We start from the raw sequence: 16,891 nt of genomic DNA on the forward strand, positions 1-16,891 counted from the left end.
GGATATACACATATACACAAATGTGCATGTGTGTAAATATACGTACATACTATATATAATATATATAGGTTAAAATTCACAGTTTAATAATAGAAGTTTCTCTTTCTAAAAGTAGCAATCTGTACAATCCAAGTATCCATTGGTCACTATCTTCATAAAACTCTAAGTTATTCTGTCCCTTTGATCAAATCTCATTTCTGTGCAATAAAATATGTGTGAACAATGTCAAGTCTCCTTTTTCCCCCCAGGTAGGCAAAGACCAGCTCTCAGCTCTAAGAGGCTTCTCATGTTAAGGCACCAAGCATTCTACATGGACTGTACTATTAAGCCCCCTAAAATGGGGGGAGCTGCCTGAGAAGTACTGATTTCCATTTCAAACTGCATTTTGGCACTTTGTACTCCAGCACCATTGGCAGATCAATATTTAATGCTTGGAGATTCTGGCTCTGCAGGAGTCATGTCAGGGGACCTCCAGAGCCAATCTGCTTGGACTGAGAAGTGATAATTATTCATGGGCTCCTGCCTCCTGCTCTTTCTCTTCCACAGCCCCACTCTGCAGACTCAGTGCCTTATTCAGTCTTCTCTCTCTCTCTCTCCGCTGCTGTAGCTGGACCCCTTTGCCTTCCCCACCTCTGAGCATCCATCCGCACATCTCTACAATGGCTAAAACAGCAATGGGTAAGAAATCCGTTTTTACTCCTTTAGCTTTTTTCTGAAGACGATGGCACAGACTGTCCCTTGGGTTTTTAAAACAGAGTTTGGCGTGGTTTATAAAGAAAAATATGCTATTGATAATATCAAGAACAAGAAGCTAGGAAAGAGAGGAGATGGAGAACTGACAGCCTTGGGTGCGGTGAGGGAGGGTGGAGGGTGAGTCTTTTAAAATCCCAATGAAGAATTACTCCAGAGTCATAGAGGCAGGTAAGTTGGTCTTCCACCCATAAAGGTTTTATTTAGTCTTAATAGCCCCTCAGTGCTTCGGGGGAGAAAAGTTACATCAACCATCTCTCTCTTAAATGTAGGAAAACACGATATAGAAAGCCAGAAACTGGAGTTATGAGAAAGCTTTATACTGCCAGTCTAACGTTCTTCTTTTTTTTCCAGTTTTCCCCCTAGTTAACCAGAAGAAATGAGAAGGGGGAGGAAGGGTGGCGAAAAGAAAGGAAGAGGGGGAAAATCCAAAGTCAAACTGATTCCAACTCTACGGTTGGAGGTTGGGTGGGGAAAAGGAGAGAGAATGGGGTGAAATAATTCGTTTTGACTAGTTAGCTAACCCGCAAGTATTGGAGAAGGGAGCAGCCGCTCCTTTGTTTTGGGGGAGGGGAGACTAGTAGAAAGGGGAAGAAGTAAAGAACTGTGGAAAGGGTGTGGGGAGGTGGGGGGTGGGAGGGTGCTGGGTGGGGAGCTGCAAGGGTGGGGTTGGGGAGGATGGAGGGAGGGTGGTTCAGATGAAGATTGCGTTGGGTTTCTTTGTGTGAGGCTGAGCGTTCCTGTGGGGAGGGCACCTGCAGAGCTCAGTGCCACACACTCCAGCAGCCCAGCACAATGCAGACAGACCCCACCCATCTGCTTGAGACTGCTGCTGCTTCCTCGTTTGCTTCCTCCCAGAAGCGCTAGGGCTGGCTCTCTCTCGCGCTCTCTCTCTCTCTCTCTCTCTCTCTCTCTCTCTCTCTCTCTCTCTCTCTCTCTCCCTCTCCCCCCTCCCCCCCCCCCCCGCACATAGCCCCTGCTTAGCATATCAGAAATATAGGGAAAAGAAGGAGCAAGAGTGGGGAATAGAACAACGAAATATAAGGAGACCCTGTCTTGCAGTTGGGTAAAGAGGGCAAGCACTAGAATATAAAGGTGTGTCTCAGCTTCTAAACCGAGGATCTAGAGGTTCTCTCTGCTTCTGTTCAATCTTTTTATTGTTTAAGGGGTAGATGTTTTCCGTCTTTAGAAAAACAAATGAATGCATCAGATCTAATACGTTTTAGCTACTGGATGATTAGATGTTGATACCAAGTTAGTCTCAATACCTTTTAACCATTACTTGTGTAACCCAGGGCAGATTATCTAGGGTTTTTGTTTTGTTTTTTTTTTCTTTCCGATTGTTTTGTATCCTTGGAACCAAACTGGTCTTGGGTACTATAGTTTTCATGAATCTGTGGCCGCCTCCCTTTGGGGGTTGGGGACTTGAAGGGAGAAAGCAAAGGGGAGGCTAGAAAGAAGAGGGGAGGCAAGGTGTGTCCAGTAGCTGCTGGATCTGGGCACGTCTCCAGGATAGTGAATGCAGTGTGAGGGAAAGAAATGAAAGGAGGAGAATAGAGCTGGCTCCCTGTGGGGCGTTTAGCCCTCCGGCCCCTCCCGGCGTGCTAGGGTGCCTCCTGTTCTCCAAGTCAGAAAGCCCTGAAATGCTGGAAGAGGGTGTGGCTCGGGGGTCTGCAAATATGGTCACTCTATTTTGCAGCTGTTCTCAGTGCGCCCACGCTCCCTTCCAAGCACTTATCCACCTGAGTTTACTGACCCAGCCCAAACCCCGCCCTACCCATTCTTTTGCGTAGCATCGATATCTACCCTAGCTACTTAGAGGGCCCTCAGAAAGTCTCAGACTTTGAGGCATAGTGGGAATAGCCCCAGCGTATCCCCGCTACACAAAGACGCCCTGTCCTACCCTGCCCTCCTCTCTCCCCTCCCCCCCTCCCCTCCCCGGCCCCAGCCCTAGCGTAGCGGCGTTGGCCCACATGCGGCTATGTGCCCTTTACTCGGAGCCCCTCCCCCGACCGACCGCAGAAGTCAGCTAGGAGCATTCTCCTCTCCTCTCATCACCCACACCCACCCATTTTCATCAGTCAAGCTCTCAGGGGTCGGAATAATTGTGTCTTCCTTCCAGCGCCACTACCCAGTCTCCCTAGATCTCTGCTTTTCCCTACGGACTAACAAGGAGCCAGAACTATTGGAAACCTGTCCCACCCGCCACCGCCCCACCCTATCCCACCCCCACACCCTCCCACTCCACCCCATCCCACTCCATCCTATCGATTCCCCCAGGAAGTCTGAAAGAATTGAGGGTGGGGAGAGGAGGGAGGAGTCAAATCGGAGAGGGGCACCGCAGGACGGAAAACAGCTGGATGTGCAAATCTACTGAGGCCGGAGTTGTGGGAGGGTAGCCAGCCCTGCAGTGCTGGACGCGCCCTCCTCGCGCAGCTCTCGCTCCCCATTGCAGCAGTCTGGTGGTGATACCAGTCTGGTACTGGGTATTCGTACTCTGAGAAATTAGCCGCAGCAGGAGTCTCACCCCACCCCTAACTTCTTTACCCCCGCCCCTAAGGTTCCTTTGGGTTTGCCTAAGGTTCTCGCCCCACGTTCGTAAAAAATAGGGAGGGGTTCTGTGTCGGGAGAAAAGACCCCCCCAAACCATCCAACCCTCCCCGATATAATTGAATCTGCCCCTCTACGTTCAATTCCCCCTGCCCCCGTCCCTTCTCAATTAATCAGGTCCTAATTACCTAGTCACCTTATTGTTCTCACAAATAATTGAGGAAATTCTGTTTCAAATGTTTCAAGATATCTGTGAATTTTGTTTTTAGGAATGGAGGGGGACAAATTATTCTCAAAGAAGATTATATAGCCCCTTTTCCTTCTCCTTTCTCCCCACCGAGAGGCAGAGACATTTAAAAATCTCTCCTCACTCTATAGATGTATGAAGTTATAAATGTCTTTTAACATTTAAATGTTGCAAAAAAAAATTATATGTCACGGTATTGTGAGAATGTGTATATGTGTCCATCGTGGGTGCCCGTGCTTTTGAAAAGAAAAGGGTTGGTTTGCCAAGAACTGATTGAAAAATTGGCGTCAAGTTGGTCCATGAGGCTGCAATGGGGAAAAATGTTTCTAAGGTTTCGTTTCCTTCAGTACAGACTCTGCAAGGTTAAAAATGTGTAAAGATAAAATCGTCACCCTAAGATTAGCTTTCCCCACTGCTGGTAGGCTAGTAGCATGTGTTGCGAACTAAATTATCTAAATTCTGAATTAAAACCCTGGTGGTGAAATGGAAATCACCATCACCCTGAACAGACACCCAGCTGCCAAAAGGAGGCAACACAAGCACCCTCCCTAGCGGCAGTTAACATGCATTTGCGAACTTAGTGATCAAGGCAAATGCTGCGATGCTAAATTATTTGCTAAATATTTAAAATGAGTTTAGTAATCGTTGCAGTTACAGGGCTGAATCTGTTGTTTGGTGGTGGTTGTGGTTTTTCTTATTCATTACACGATTATTGTGTGCAATACGTTTACGAGGTGAGGTGTGGTCTTTAGCATTCAAGTAACTTCTGGGTGATTTTTATTCCGGATTAGAGAAGAAATAGAATTTACAAAGACTGGACACACAAAAATTTATATAGGCATGTAGATTGAGCTACATAATTAACAAAGTGAATACTCTACATATTTGGGTATGGTTTCAGGACGATGATAAAAATGAAATAGCAAAATAGCTGACAATAGGACTATAAACAATGGGGCTCTTGGACTGTTGTGGAGTGAGCAATCTAAGGCAAGAAAGTCAGGCTTTGGGTGATTGACTTTATCCATTGTAGATGAGTGGATTAAGTATTATAAGGGATCCTGCCCAAATGATGTTTGTCCAAGCACCTTTTATTTTAGGAAGAAAGATGTTCTTAAAAAGTATAGTTATTTGTGTTATTAGGCCCCAAAACTTTAATTGCAGAGCCAAGTTCAGTTTCACTGTGATTCCTCATACCTGTTTGGGGTTTGTTTTCTGGTGGTAGAGGTGGTGGTGGTGGTGGTGATTGTTGTTTTTGCAGTCACGCATTTTAACAAACAAAAGTGTTTTCATTGTTTGAGGAATTACCTTTGTTCTAAGCTATCAACACTAATTGAATTTTCTTTCAAAAGATTTTTTCCCTTTTTTTCAAAAATCATTTTAGCACATTTTAGTTCATTTTCACTTCAAGCATTTGTGGTCATAGGTTGGACTATGAGATGAGTATTTGCTTGATAGATCAGCATAATTATCATATATCAAACAGATCATTTCCTACTGGTCAAAATAGTGCAAGATTCCAAGTTTTATTCAAATTTTTAAAGTATATTTCATTGTCTCATAGAACAGAACCACATTATATTCAGTGAAATGAAGTTATGACTTAAATAATTTAGAACAAAAAGTTGCCTTGGTGCTCCCTTGACATTGCAATAGCTATGAAACAAAATAGGGGGAAGGGGAGGTGGAGAATAAGGTCTATACAACTAAGCAAAATTGGAAAAGGTGCTTATTTATTTATACTGAAAGGGACCTCAGAGGCTTTGAAGGACAAACTGTCTTCAAGATTAGGAATTTTTCATCAGCAGCTATACATATGGTCAGCTAGCCTCAGTCTAAAGACCTCTGTTGACAGGAACCCCCTATCTTCTGAGCAGCTTTTTCTGCTGTGGGATAGTACAATTTAGAAGTTTTCTTAATTCAGAAATATAATCTGGCTCCTTGTCATTTTCACCTATTTTTCCTTTTTCTACAATTCTAGTATCTCTTCCACAGTTCGTTCAAAAACATGATGGCAACTATAATCCCCCCACCAGGCAGCCCCCTCCAGTCTTCTCCAAATTAAAAACCACTGGTTCCTCCAACCTATTCCTTATAAAACAAAATGTCTAATCCCCTCATTGTTTTGGTTACACTGCTCTTAACCTGCTCTAGTTTATTTGTCTCTTCAAAAATGTAGTCCCGGTAATCTGACATGATAATCCAGATGTGGCCTAACCAGATCCCCTTGTTTTCTGGGGATCTTCTATTCTAATGCTTCTATTAAGATCACAATCAGGTACTGACAATCTATACCATTTTTTAAAATACCTAAAATTATCAAATAATGCCAACAAGCAGGATATGGGGATTTTGGGGGGAGAGGCTTTATTATGCTCTAAATGGCAAACTGTTGATGCTCCTCAACAAGATGACTGCCCAAATGAGGGCTGGATAAACTTGAAGTTAGAACAAATACAATTTTATGTTAGGGACACATAGTCAAGTTATCTTTCCTGTTTGTATAGTGCTTCCACATTTATAAGTGCTTTCCGTCCAAAGATGCTAAATTCAAACTTTAATTTACACTAACTTCTAATCTGACCATAGGCCAACCATTCTAGTTTCTCCCAACAGCTGTCTCCACAACTGTAAAATAACAAAACCCACAGTGATGAAAAAAATCATTGGCCCCCAACATGAACTATATATAGTCCTATTAGTAAATTTTCCTTATGTTGAGGAAAATCTGCCTTGTGATACTTAAATACCGTAAGAGTGATGAATGCACTAGTTGCACCCAGGGCATCAACTATTCCCAGGCTGAGAACAAACCAGATTTGTCAGCTACAGTAAGTCTTTTGTGATGGTAGGGCAAACTTTAGCATGGTGGACTAGAAATTTGTCTGAAAAGAAAGAAAAAGAAATTTGTCTATTAGTGGGCCCTGAAAAAGTACTAACAGCCTAATGGAACCTTGCCCCCACACTCTCCCTAATACTCACCCTGGAGCGAATAATCAAAGAATGATTTAGAAAGTTTCTGGGCAGTGGAAAGCAAATGGAACTAGGGATCAGGAAACCTGAACCTGAGTATCAGTAATGCCACTAAATCACATGGACGTGGTAAAGCCCATCTCCTCTACGAGCTTCAGTTTAAACAGTTTTAAAATGTCATCCAAAAACTTTGGATGACAGTTACGATTCCTGTGATTCCTTTAGGCTCTAATAATGTATATTTCGTAAGTTCCAATATCTGGGCTACAATCTGTTCTAAATAATGCCTTTGTAGGCCAAAGAAGTAATGTAACTTTTAAAGATCAAGAGGAGTAGCGTGGGCCCTGGCATAATATCATTTCATTGTATTACTTTTCAGTATGGTTTCATAAGATTATTTATTTTTATGCCATTTACCTTGTTTTTGATGATAGCATAAATTTATATGCATCCAAGACATTGGCAAAGTGAACATTAACAATTACAATATGATTTAGGAATAGAACATTTTATTCATTTTGGTTTTATTAATATTTGTAGTATTTTCTATTTTAAAGTTCTTCTTCCTCTACCTCACCCCCACAAACTCAATGTGATTTTATTTGGGAAATTTAAAACTAATTTTTTTCCAATCCAATCCAAATTTCATTTGGTTAGAGGAATTTCCAGTGAGGAAAACTCCTCTCAACTCCTTCACTTACACAGAATATAGATATAGATGCATAGTTGTCAGTGGCTATATTAGAACCCAGACTCTAAAGCCAGCTCTGTATTTATCATGCCATGATGCTACTCAATTCTTGATTGGTTAATATTTATTGGGCATCTACTGTATACAGCATACTACCTACTAGATTCTTAGTTAATTTATTATTTTAAAATTGCTTTTGTTTTGAAGAAAGAAGGAAAAGAAAAATGTTTGATTCAATTAGGACTTTTTTCATGTTTGCTTTGGTAGAATACACCCATATTTCATATTATCAGAGTATCTATCTGCAGAAGAATTTTAAAGTTCCAGGTAGTCTATGATGCTTACAATTAACTGCTGCATGACTTGCATCATAAATACCCCAAAAATGTAAAATTCTTTCCAGCATCTGATCCTCATTGTTAAAGTAGTGGGCCTTGGCATTTTAAAAATCATGGTTATTTCTGTTATTATTTCATGAGATTTCATTTTCAAATTCAAGAAATATTCAATTCAGTTAAGCAAGCATTCACTAAGCCCCTACTGTATCCAACAGCTCCAACTGTGTCCAAGGCATTGACTTAAGTCCGGATACATGCAAAAGAAAACAGAAACAATCTGTGCCCAAAGTATCTTACATTATTCAGAGGGATACAGTATGTACAAAGGTCACTAAATAACAATCTGTAAACAATCAGTAGAAACAAAAATGATAATTTGAGTGGGAAGAGGGTACTATAAATGGAAGGGTCACCTGAGTTAAGATTTGAAGTTAGCCAAAGATTCTAGCTATTGGAAAAATTTATAAAACAAAGAACTTAATCCTGTCCACATTACCTGGGCATTGCAATTTTTATCTCCCTACTAAGTCTTAATAAATGTATTGCCCTATCAATTTTTAAAGACATATATGATAAATTAAAATATAGGGATCTCCTTTCTGGGGGAAAGCATTTTTGCATTGTCATACACTGGTAATTGGAGATTTTCTAAGGGAGATACAGCAGAAGTCTCTCAATGATGATAAAGAAAATGAAAATGTGGCCCATTTTGTCTTTATGTGTTTGTGCTTAATAATCTGTAAGAAGCAATGAGGGGGCCTTTTTGTCAGTTGGCAATGTAAATGTAAAGGATTGAGTTATCCCTTAATATTGATGACTGTACACTCTATTGATCAATCTACAAAAAGGGCTCAGCTCTCAGAACTTCAGCACAAACGAACTGAAATCATTCCAAAACCTAAAGGGATTAAGACAAAGACTTGAGGATCACTGAAGGTGAGCATAACTCATCTTATTTTTCAATAAAACTCCATACCTTGGATATTACATTTTTATCTCTAAAGGAATCTTTAAAAAAAAAAGAACTACTCTCAAACTTGAATATATGTTTGTCTTTTGTTGTATTGTGTTGTGGTGGTGTTTGTTGTTATCTTTAAACTGGTTATGCAATGAAAGTGCAAACTTTCTAATTTTAAGTGGATTCAGCATTTTTATTGCCTACTGAGCCAGCCATCCTGAAGATTGATTTTCCAGCAAGTTCTGCCCAGAAAAGTATTTCTTCTAGGAATAACACCAAGGATACCATGAGTACTGAAAAAAATGCCTGTAAAAGGCAGTGAATCATGAACACCCTACCAAATTTCAGATTATATTTACATTTATGGCTCTGAGAAAATGAACATGATATATGAAAATATCTCTTTGACTCTAGACATCCCCAAATGAGATTTTCTAATCATTGCCAGTGAATGTACAAATACATATAGATATGTATTAGTGAATTAAAACATTGGCCTAAGTCAGCAGAATTAAGAGTATATTCTGCTGTATTTGTTGAGGCAGGATTGAACCCCCAAAGGACCCCTTTTCTTTATTAGCTGCATGTGTTGTTCAAACTGCTGCTCTCATCTCTCTTCCACTCTCTTTCATTTTTCTAGCCTTGATGCAAATGTCAGCCCATCCTTGTGTGATGATAACCTTCTACCCTTACATTGTATATAGTGTCAGAGGAGCTGTCCAACCTTGGAGGTTTTTCCTACAATACTTCCATTTTAGATGGCTGACATGAGTTTTCCTTGTCCTCTAAAGTCAAGCTCACTTTGGCCAAGAAGTATATTGAAAAAGCTATGTGTATAGTTTTAACAATTGGCCTTGAGTTTGTTCAAATACTTGACATGTTCTTAAACTTTATGGGAAATGAAGCTATGAAACATTGTTGAGCCAGCTGGGTTTTCTTCTAAGGTATGGAATGCATGATTATCTAATGCTTCATCCAAGGTCAGGACAACTATGGTTAAGATCCAATGTTCTCTCTAGTATGACCATATTTTTCTCAGGGTAAGTTTCTTTTAGCTGTTGAATCTCACTGAGAATAATGAATTCCAGAATGATTCCTTTGCCTTTCTAATAAAATGGAATGTTGATTTTTATGGCATGCTGGTTTTAAGAAAAAATTTCTTAGATTTGGACTTAAGATATGCATGTGGCTCAAAGGTTAACACACTTCGCTACCATTAAATATAACTTTAAGTCCCTCTTTATCTCTTTTACCTCACATGGATACACGTAGAAAAGATGTGTGAGAAAACTGTGAATCCCCCTGTGAAGCATTTTAATTATCTTTTAATAAATGAAGCAGGGCTCATCATTTGTCAAAGAGACATTTGCAGTAGTAAAACCTGTGTTTATATAACCCATTTTATTAGTCATGATTAAAGATAACATTTAGCCATTTTGTATGTATTTGTTCTCACAAACCACTTTTATGTGAACGTAAAGGTTAATTAATGCATTTGAACAGTGTTTTTTCCTAATCATAGAAAAATACAGCCTCTCTAGTTGTTGATGTTTAAGGCACCACACAGATGTCTATCCCCAAATAAACTTCAGATTATGATATAAAGCTGTAATACAAACACTTAAGACTTTTCTCTTTTATGCTTTTGGTTGCTTTCAGGGTTATAGTCTTGGGCACTTTGAAGCATTATCATGACATTTTCTTCATAAGCAAGAAGCAGATAATTACAGTCCTCACATGGAACTTTAATAAATAATCGTTTCTCCATTTTCATAGGGGAAGTAGATGTTTTGTAACTGAATGATTTTTATGGGCATTGTAAAGTGATCCATGTGAAAGTGCTTATTTAACAGTTACCAGTCCAGAGCAATCACACTGCATCCAGAAGAACTGGCTCATTTACTACTGTCCTGTGCATTCACAGACTCACAGAATTTCAGAGTTAGAAGACAATGCAGCAGCCTTTTAATCCAGCCTGTACATGAATAAGAATGCCTACTGCAACATGTACAAGCTGCCATCCAATCATTGCTTGAAGACCTCTGATGAGGGCAAATTCATTATAATAATAATTATATCTACAAACATATACATGCACATATATCTAGACATAGATATAATCATAATATACATATAATTCATATACATATAATATATACGTATAAATATATATTTGATCCTTACAACAACACTGGGAAGTAGGTGTTATTATTATCCCCATTTTACATGTAAGTAAACTGAGGCAGACAGAGGTTCAATGACTTGCCCATGTTAGTGGTGTTAGTGTCTGTGGCTGAACTTGAATTCAGGTCTTCCAGACACCAAGCCCAGTGCTCCATCCATTATGCCACCAGCTGCCAGAGCCCACTTCCAAGGCAGCGCAACCCACTTCTCTCTGATAGAGGATATCTGGTGTCTGATAGTTATCTGATAGATAGCTCTGATACAGGAAGATCTTTGCTGCATCAATCTTAAATTTTCCTCTTTGTAACTTCCAGATCATTCTACCCTTTGAAGCTCCCTAGTATATCAGTACATTATCAATAATATGTAAATGTTCTATTTCAATTCTATGTCTTTATATCAGGATTAAAGGACTAATTGCATTTTTATAAAAAAAAAACTAAGCAAACCCACAAATATGTTGATGAGAAGATTAGCCAAGGCCTAAATTAAATTTCTACCAGAGATTTACTCACACCATTTTGGGGGAAATACATCTGTCACTTGAAGCTGTAGAGTTGGATTCACATAATGAACAACTCAATTCATTTATAATTTTGCAGTTTTGACCTCCTAGTAGCCACAGGCCCAGTTCATACACCATGGTCAAATTTATTTTCTAATCTATTTTACTCTAATCTATTCTAAGCCACAAACATTAATTAAGCACTTACTATGTATAAGGCACCATGCTAGGCAATGGGGATACAAAGATAAACAAAAAATAATCCTGGTTCTCAAAGAGCTTTTATTCTACATTCAAGTAATTTATGAATGTTGCTGCTCTTCTGGCATCCCCCATTATCCTCTACGGCAGCAGTTGCAATCTAGCTTTCTTCAGTATGATAGCACCAGTCTTATAGTATTAGCAAGATCCTTCTCTCATTGCTTTAGAGAATCCAAGTGATGAACATATTAAAAAAAAAGCATGTAAGTTTTCCATATGAGAATTTCACCAGCCTTCAAATCCAAGGAAAATATATTTCCAGTGCAACATAATGGGGTGAAGTCCTATATCTATTTGAAGGCAGCATGGATTTCAGGATTGATGCTAGCTTGAATGATAATAATGATAACAGCGTTAATATAGTATCTACTATGTGCCAGGCACTGTGCTAAGCACTCTGCAAGTATTATTCCAATAAAGAGAGGAATGTAGATGTCAGCGAACTAGAGATTCAATAGGGGGATGACGTGCTAAGAATGTCGTATTTTTAATATGTAATATTTTAGAACTTATTTATTTATTTTAAATCTATTAAAAATAATTGAAATTATATTATGCAAATCTGATTGAAGCTACTTGTAATTCTGAAAGTTACTACTATCCAATAGCTGCTGAGTTTTTGTTTATATTCATGAAAAAATTGAAATATTCCCAGAAATATTATATCACCTACTTAAATGTACCTATTTTTTAAATTAGCTTCAATGTCATTTAAATTGCATACCAACTTATAGAAGTCAGAACCAAAGACATTTCTATAGTCACTAAATAGAAAAAATCTTTCACTGGTGTTTTTCCTATGTGCTTTCTTGACTCTTCTTAGCTCTAATATGGGAAAATAATATCTTACTCACAGCATTTTGAGTATTAATCGATACTGGTATTTAAATGTTTTAAAAATTTATAATATTCTATCACAATATAATATTAGATCAATTAAGTAGCAATTAGCTCCATTTCCTCTAAGTATAAAAAGCTAGAATACAAGAGAGCTGATTTTATACTTAATTTGGAGATGGGAAAAACTATTGATTGTAAATGGACATTTTATATGCTTGCTATCCCCAGCCCTGAAAAAAATTCAATAAGGGAAGAAGTCATTAGGTACTTCTTTATATCCTTCATGTTCAAACAAGATATTATTGATGGTGACCACCATACATGCAACGTAACTGAAACATTCACTATACATTTCCCACATCTATAAAACAAAAGTAACATTAGCCATAGACCTTCTCAGTTATATTCCCAAGGTATGGGAGATAATGTATATGAAAGCACTCTGAACTCTTTGAAATTGTTCTGAGCTAGGCCACATTTTCAGAAGGACATTGATAAGCTGGAAAGCACCCAGAATAGAGCAACCAAAGTAATGACGGGTGCTCAGGTCATGGCATCCAAGGAGCAGTTGAAGAAATGAGGGATGTTTAGCCTGGGGAAGACTTGCAGGTAAAAGGGCAGAGAATGATAGTGGCCTTCATATCTTTGAAGAGTAATCATATGGAAGAAAATTGAACTGGTTCTCTTTGGCCCCACAGAGTAGAACAGAAGGTGAAGGTGAAGTTACAAAGAGATACATTTAAGCTTGATGTCAGAAAAATAGAAGTCCCTAAGATTTAGAAAAGGCTATCCCAAAGGGAAGCAGCCTTCAATCAGAGGCTAGAGGGCCACTTGTCAGGTATATTGTGGAGCCATTTTTAATCAGTTATGGCTTATGGTAGATGACCTCTGAGGGCCTTCCAATACTGAGATTCTGTAGTTCTATGAAAGAAGGCACTATATTCATACCTCATCCACATAGCATTAATCCACTCCTCTCCCAGATTTGTAATCCTATTCTACCATTGAATATGAAAAGCAAAAATATTCATGGGAAGTATAGATCCTTTTATTCTCTCCTACAAGATTTCTAAACACCTAAAAAACATTGGGCAGAATGTCAGGGTGGTGCTACTTACTTCAGGAAAATAGGACATGCTTAAAATTCAGGGTGAAACAAACAATTGCTTTTTCTATTGAGAACCAAATTCTCATCTAGCATAACCATACAGAAGAGCCATTATGCTTTGAAAACTACATTGTAAATTCATGGCACATTCCCTGTGCCTGTTCTCTCTCTCTCTCTCTCTCTCTCTCTCTCTCTCTCTCTCTCTCTCTCTCTCATTCACTTGATCATTTGAAGTATTCCTTCCTACTAAGTTAGAATTCATGTTTGTCTTCAATTTTTAACTTTTTCACTACTCTATTCATTATCTAGGGAGTCAGTTCTTCAGAAGAAATGGTATTAATTTCAGAGTTGTTTTTCATTATTCTCATCATGTTTTTTTACTAGGGAACCTAAAGCACTAAAAACCACACAAAATGGGGTCTGGTCAGAAACATTGAAATATACAACACATTGTCAGTACACTAATCTTTTCATTATTGGCCTTGAAATACACAATAAAGTAGTTCTAAAGAATATATTATTCTCCCTGTAGTCTAATTATCCATGTTCTGCCAAGAGATGTTAGACTAGTTTGGGAGAAGAGAGTATTTTATTGATTTTTTTACTAGGTATGAAAGTATTCATTTCCAAAATCAGTGTCCCTCACTGAAGACCACATTTATCCTCAGCCTCTTTATCTTTGACATAGGCATGCCTAAGAGAATCTGGAAAGGCTCAAAGGAAATGACAAGGATGTAACTGTCAGTGATTTTGTAATACAAATTCAGCAATGCCTCAATTTTCTATGAGTAAATTTCAGGCAACACACAGCTGCCACATTTGACATCCCTAGAGATACACACAACAACAGAGAAATATGGAGACAAACAGGGAAAGTGAAAGAGGGTGAACAGAACCCTGAAGCCACACCGTTCTACCACAAGGGGAACTCACAAGGTTCATCATCTCTCCCCCTTTTCAAGATAAATGGTGGTAGAATGGACCATCTGACAAACACCAACCAGAAAGTTTTGCTTCTTCTTGTTCTGGTATGCCATCTGAGGGAAAACTCATAGTGGGGAAAAGGTTTTTACAGTATTCTGAGTTAATATCCACAGTTGCTTGGTTTGCTGACTTGGTTGCCCTGGCTTTCTTGAGCTACATTGTGGACTTCCCTAGAATCTTCATGCTTTTGTTCATTTGATAAACCTTACTTCTTGCTTTTCTGACTTGCCTCTGGACACTAGTATTTTTTTCAACTGTATACTTTTTGTTCCAAGAATGAATTGATGTTGATGGTTATTTCACAAATAGGAGAAGGGAAAAATGGGGAAAGAAAATTATCTGATTACAAATTCCATTAGTGTTGAAGGAAATATAAAAATTCATTCCGATTAAGAAAAGTGCTAAGGTTCAGAAATGTGTGAATAGAATGATAAAAATAGAAGAGAGAAAAGAAATGCATCCCATCTGACTGTGAACGAAGGACTTTGTAAAAGGAGTCAATAATTCTAGGAAACATGGCCAAATGAAAGTTAATTTTTCCCTCAAATATAAAAAAAACTATTCATCTTGTGAAAATTTGGGTATGTGAGTGGTTTTTTCTAAGATTTTGTTTTCTATAGAGGACATGTGATTTCATGGCTCTAGGAAACTCTAAGTGAGGAAACTCCTTCTACCAATACATATCTGCAACTGTTTTGTAACTTAAAAGTCTTAGAGAGTTACCTTGGTTTCTAACAGCTTAAGAAACTGACCCAAGGTGATAAGATCTTTATTTGAGAATTGAACCCAAGCCTTTGGACTTTGTGGGCACTTAGTGAATATTTGTTGAACTGAATTGAAAAGAAGCAATGCAGATAATAAAAAAAATTGGTAAAGAGCCCTGGATTTGGAGATTCATTGGCATTACTTAAGAGAGAGAATACTAAAATTTTATGCCACAGATAAATGGTAGAATACTGCCACTATGGCATAAGCAAATCATTCCAGAAATACATTCTGAATAGGCAAGTCATATAATGGAAGGAAACACCACTTGTATCAGGCAGATCCTGGTAATTCAACCGAAGGCTACAAGTTATAGAAATGACAGTGCTAAGCATTGACAGTTTCTGTACTGTTTTATGATATCAGGATCCTCTTCTACTATTGTTTAAATTGTGTATTGTTATTTAATTTCTCACATTCATTCATTCAACACATATCTACTTTGTGCCAGATGTGCTCATTTGGAGGGATATAAAGATAACAACACCACAGTCCCTACCCTCAAAGACCTTACATTCCTATTGGAATGTTTGTGACTTGCCTCCCTAACTTAGCGGGCTCCTTGAGGAAAGGTCACCATGTGTTGTGCTTTACACTTGGTGGACTATCAAGAAAAGATGTTTTTTATTTGATTTGCCAAGAGAAGAAAAAGTAAATAAGTGAAAGAGATAACTTTAACAATGGGGCAGGTAAGTAGCATTTTTTTCCTATCCTACAAGCACCGGTTTAGCAATTGTTTCATATGCTTGGAGACCCATAGAAGGTCAAAATTTGAAGAGACCTTAGGGGTCATCTGGTTAACCTCCTGTTTTTACAGATGAGAAAACTGAGGCCCAGAGTTGAGGACAGTGACTATGCATGTGCAAAATGAATGCACACCATCCAAGAAGGTGCTTTCTAGGCAGAAGTTAGTGTGTTTTCAATTGAATCTTATAACAATCCGAATATCCAGATTCAAAGGTGATAGTTTGGGTTTCATTGGCTTTGTAGCATTTTGAGGGGTGCTCATGCTAATGAAAGTAAAGAAGTTATATTTCATGAATGTTTTCCAAAGTATATGTTCATATTCTGGCAACAACATTATTAATAAACAAGTCAAATATTTCCTTTTGAATAAGGAGAGAAGAAGCTAGCTAGAGGCTGAGGATAAAGCAGCCTAATCCCAAAATCAGCAATCTGCTACTTAATAAAACTAGTACATTGCCAGTAACGTCAGATAGAGAGCTCTATAACAAAGTATAGTAACTAACCTTTAAAACCTCAGCAGGTTTAGGTGAATGTCAAATACTCAGCTTGATGAGGGTCAATAATAAGTCTCTGTTCTCTTTGTAGAACAAGTGGAAGGCAATGAATTGTAAGTAAAAGCAAAGAAAACAGTTTCTTCCAACAGTGGCATTTTTCTCAGCCAATCAGTAAACATTTATTAAGCCCCTATTAAGTGCCAGGCACCATGCAAAGTTCTGGGAATGCAGAAAAAGGAAAAGGTCAGTCCCTGCTCTCAAGGAGCTCACAATCTAATGGGAGAGACAACATGCAAATAGCCATGTACTGACAAGATATATGCAGGATAAATTTTCTCTCAACGTAGAGATACTCCTCCACTAAGATTGCAGTGATGTAATTAGTGAGCTGTTCACTTGAAAACTAACAGAAGTCTCCTTTCTGAAATTATTCTTGGGGATTAAAAAATTCTAGCTGCATCATTGGATGCTGACATATATATATATGACATGAGAG

The 16,891-nt window shown here is 38.4% G+C and overlaps 1 protein-coding gene across 1 annotated transcript in view; it reads left to right on the forward strand.

The window, feature by feature from the left end:
* The first annotated feature begins 319 nt into the window (after positions 1-319).
* Positions 320-16,891, forward strand: part of STMN2 (stathmin 2) — a 75,841-nt gene continuing 59,269 nt past the window's right edge. Inside the window, exon 1 of the mRNA XM_036744068.1 lies at positions 320-678. Coding sequence (XP_036599963.1) covers positions 660-678 — 19 coding nt within the window. The 5' untranslated portion in view covers positions 320-659. The remainder of the gene's footprint in view (positions 679-16,891) is intronic.

The sequence above is a fragment of the Trichosurus vulpecula genome, chromosome 1, assembly GCF_011100635.1.
Source record: "Trichosurus vulpecula isolate mTriVul1 chromosome 1, mTriVul1.pri, whole genome shotgun sequence".
NCBI lineage: Eukaryota > Metazoa > Chordata > Mammalia > Diprotodontia > Phalangeridae > Trichosurus > Trichosurus vulpecula.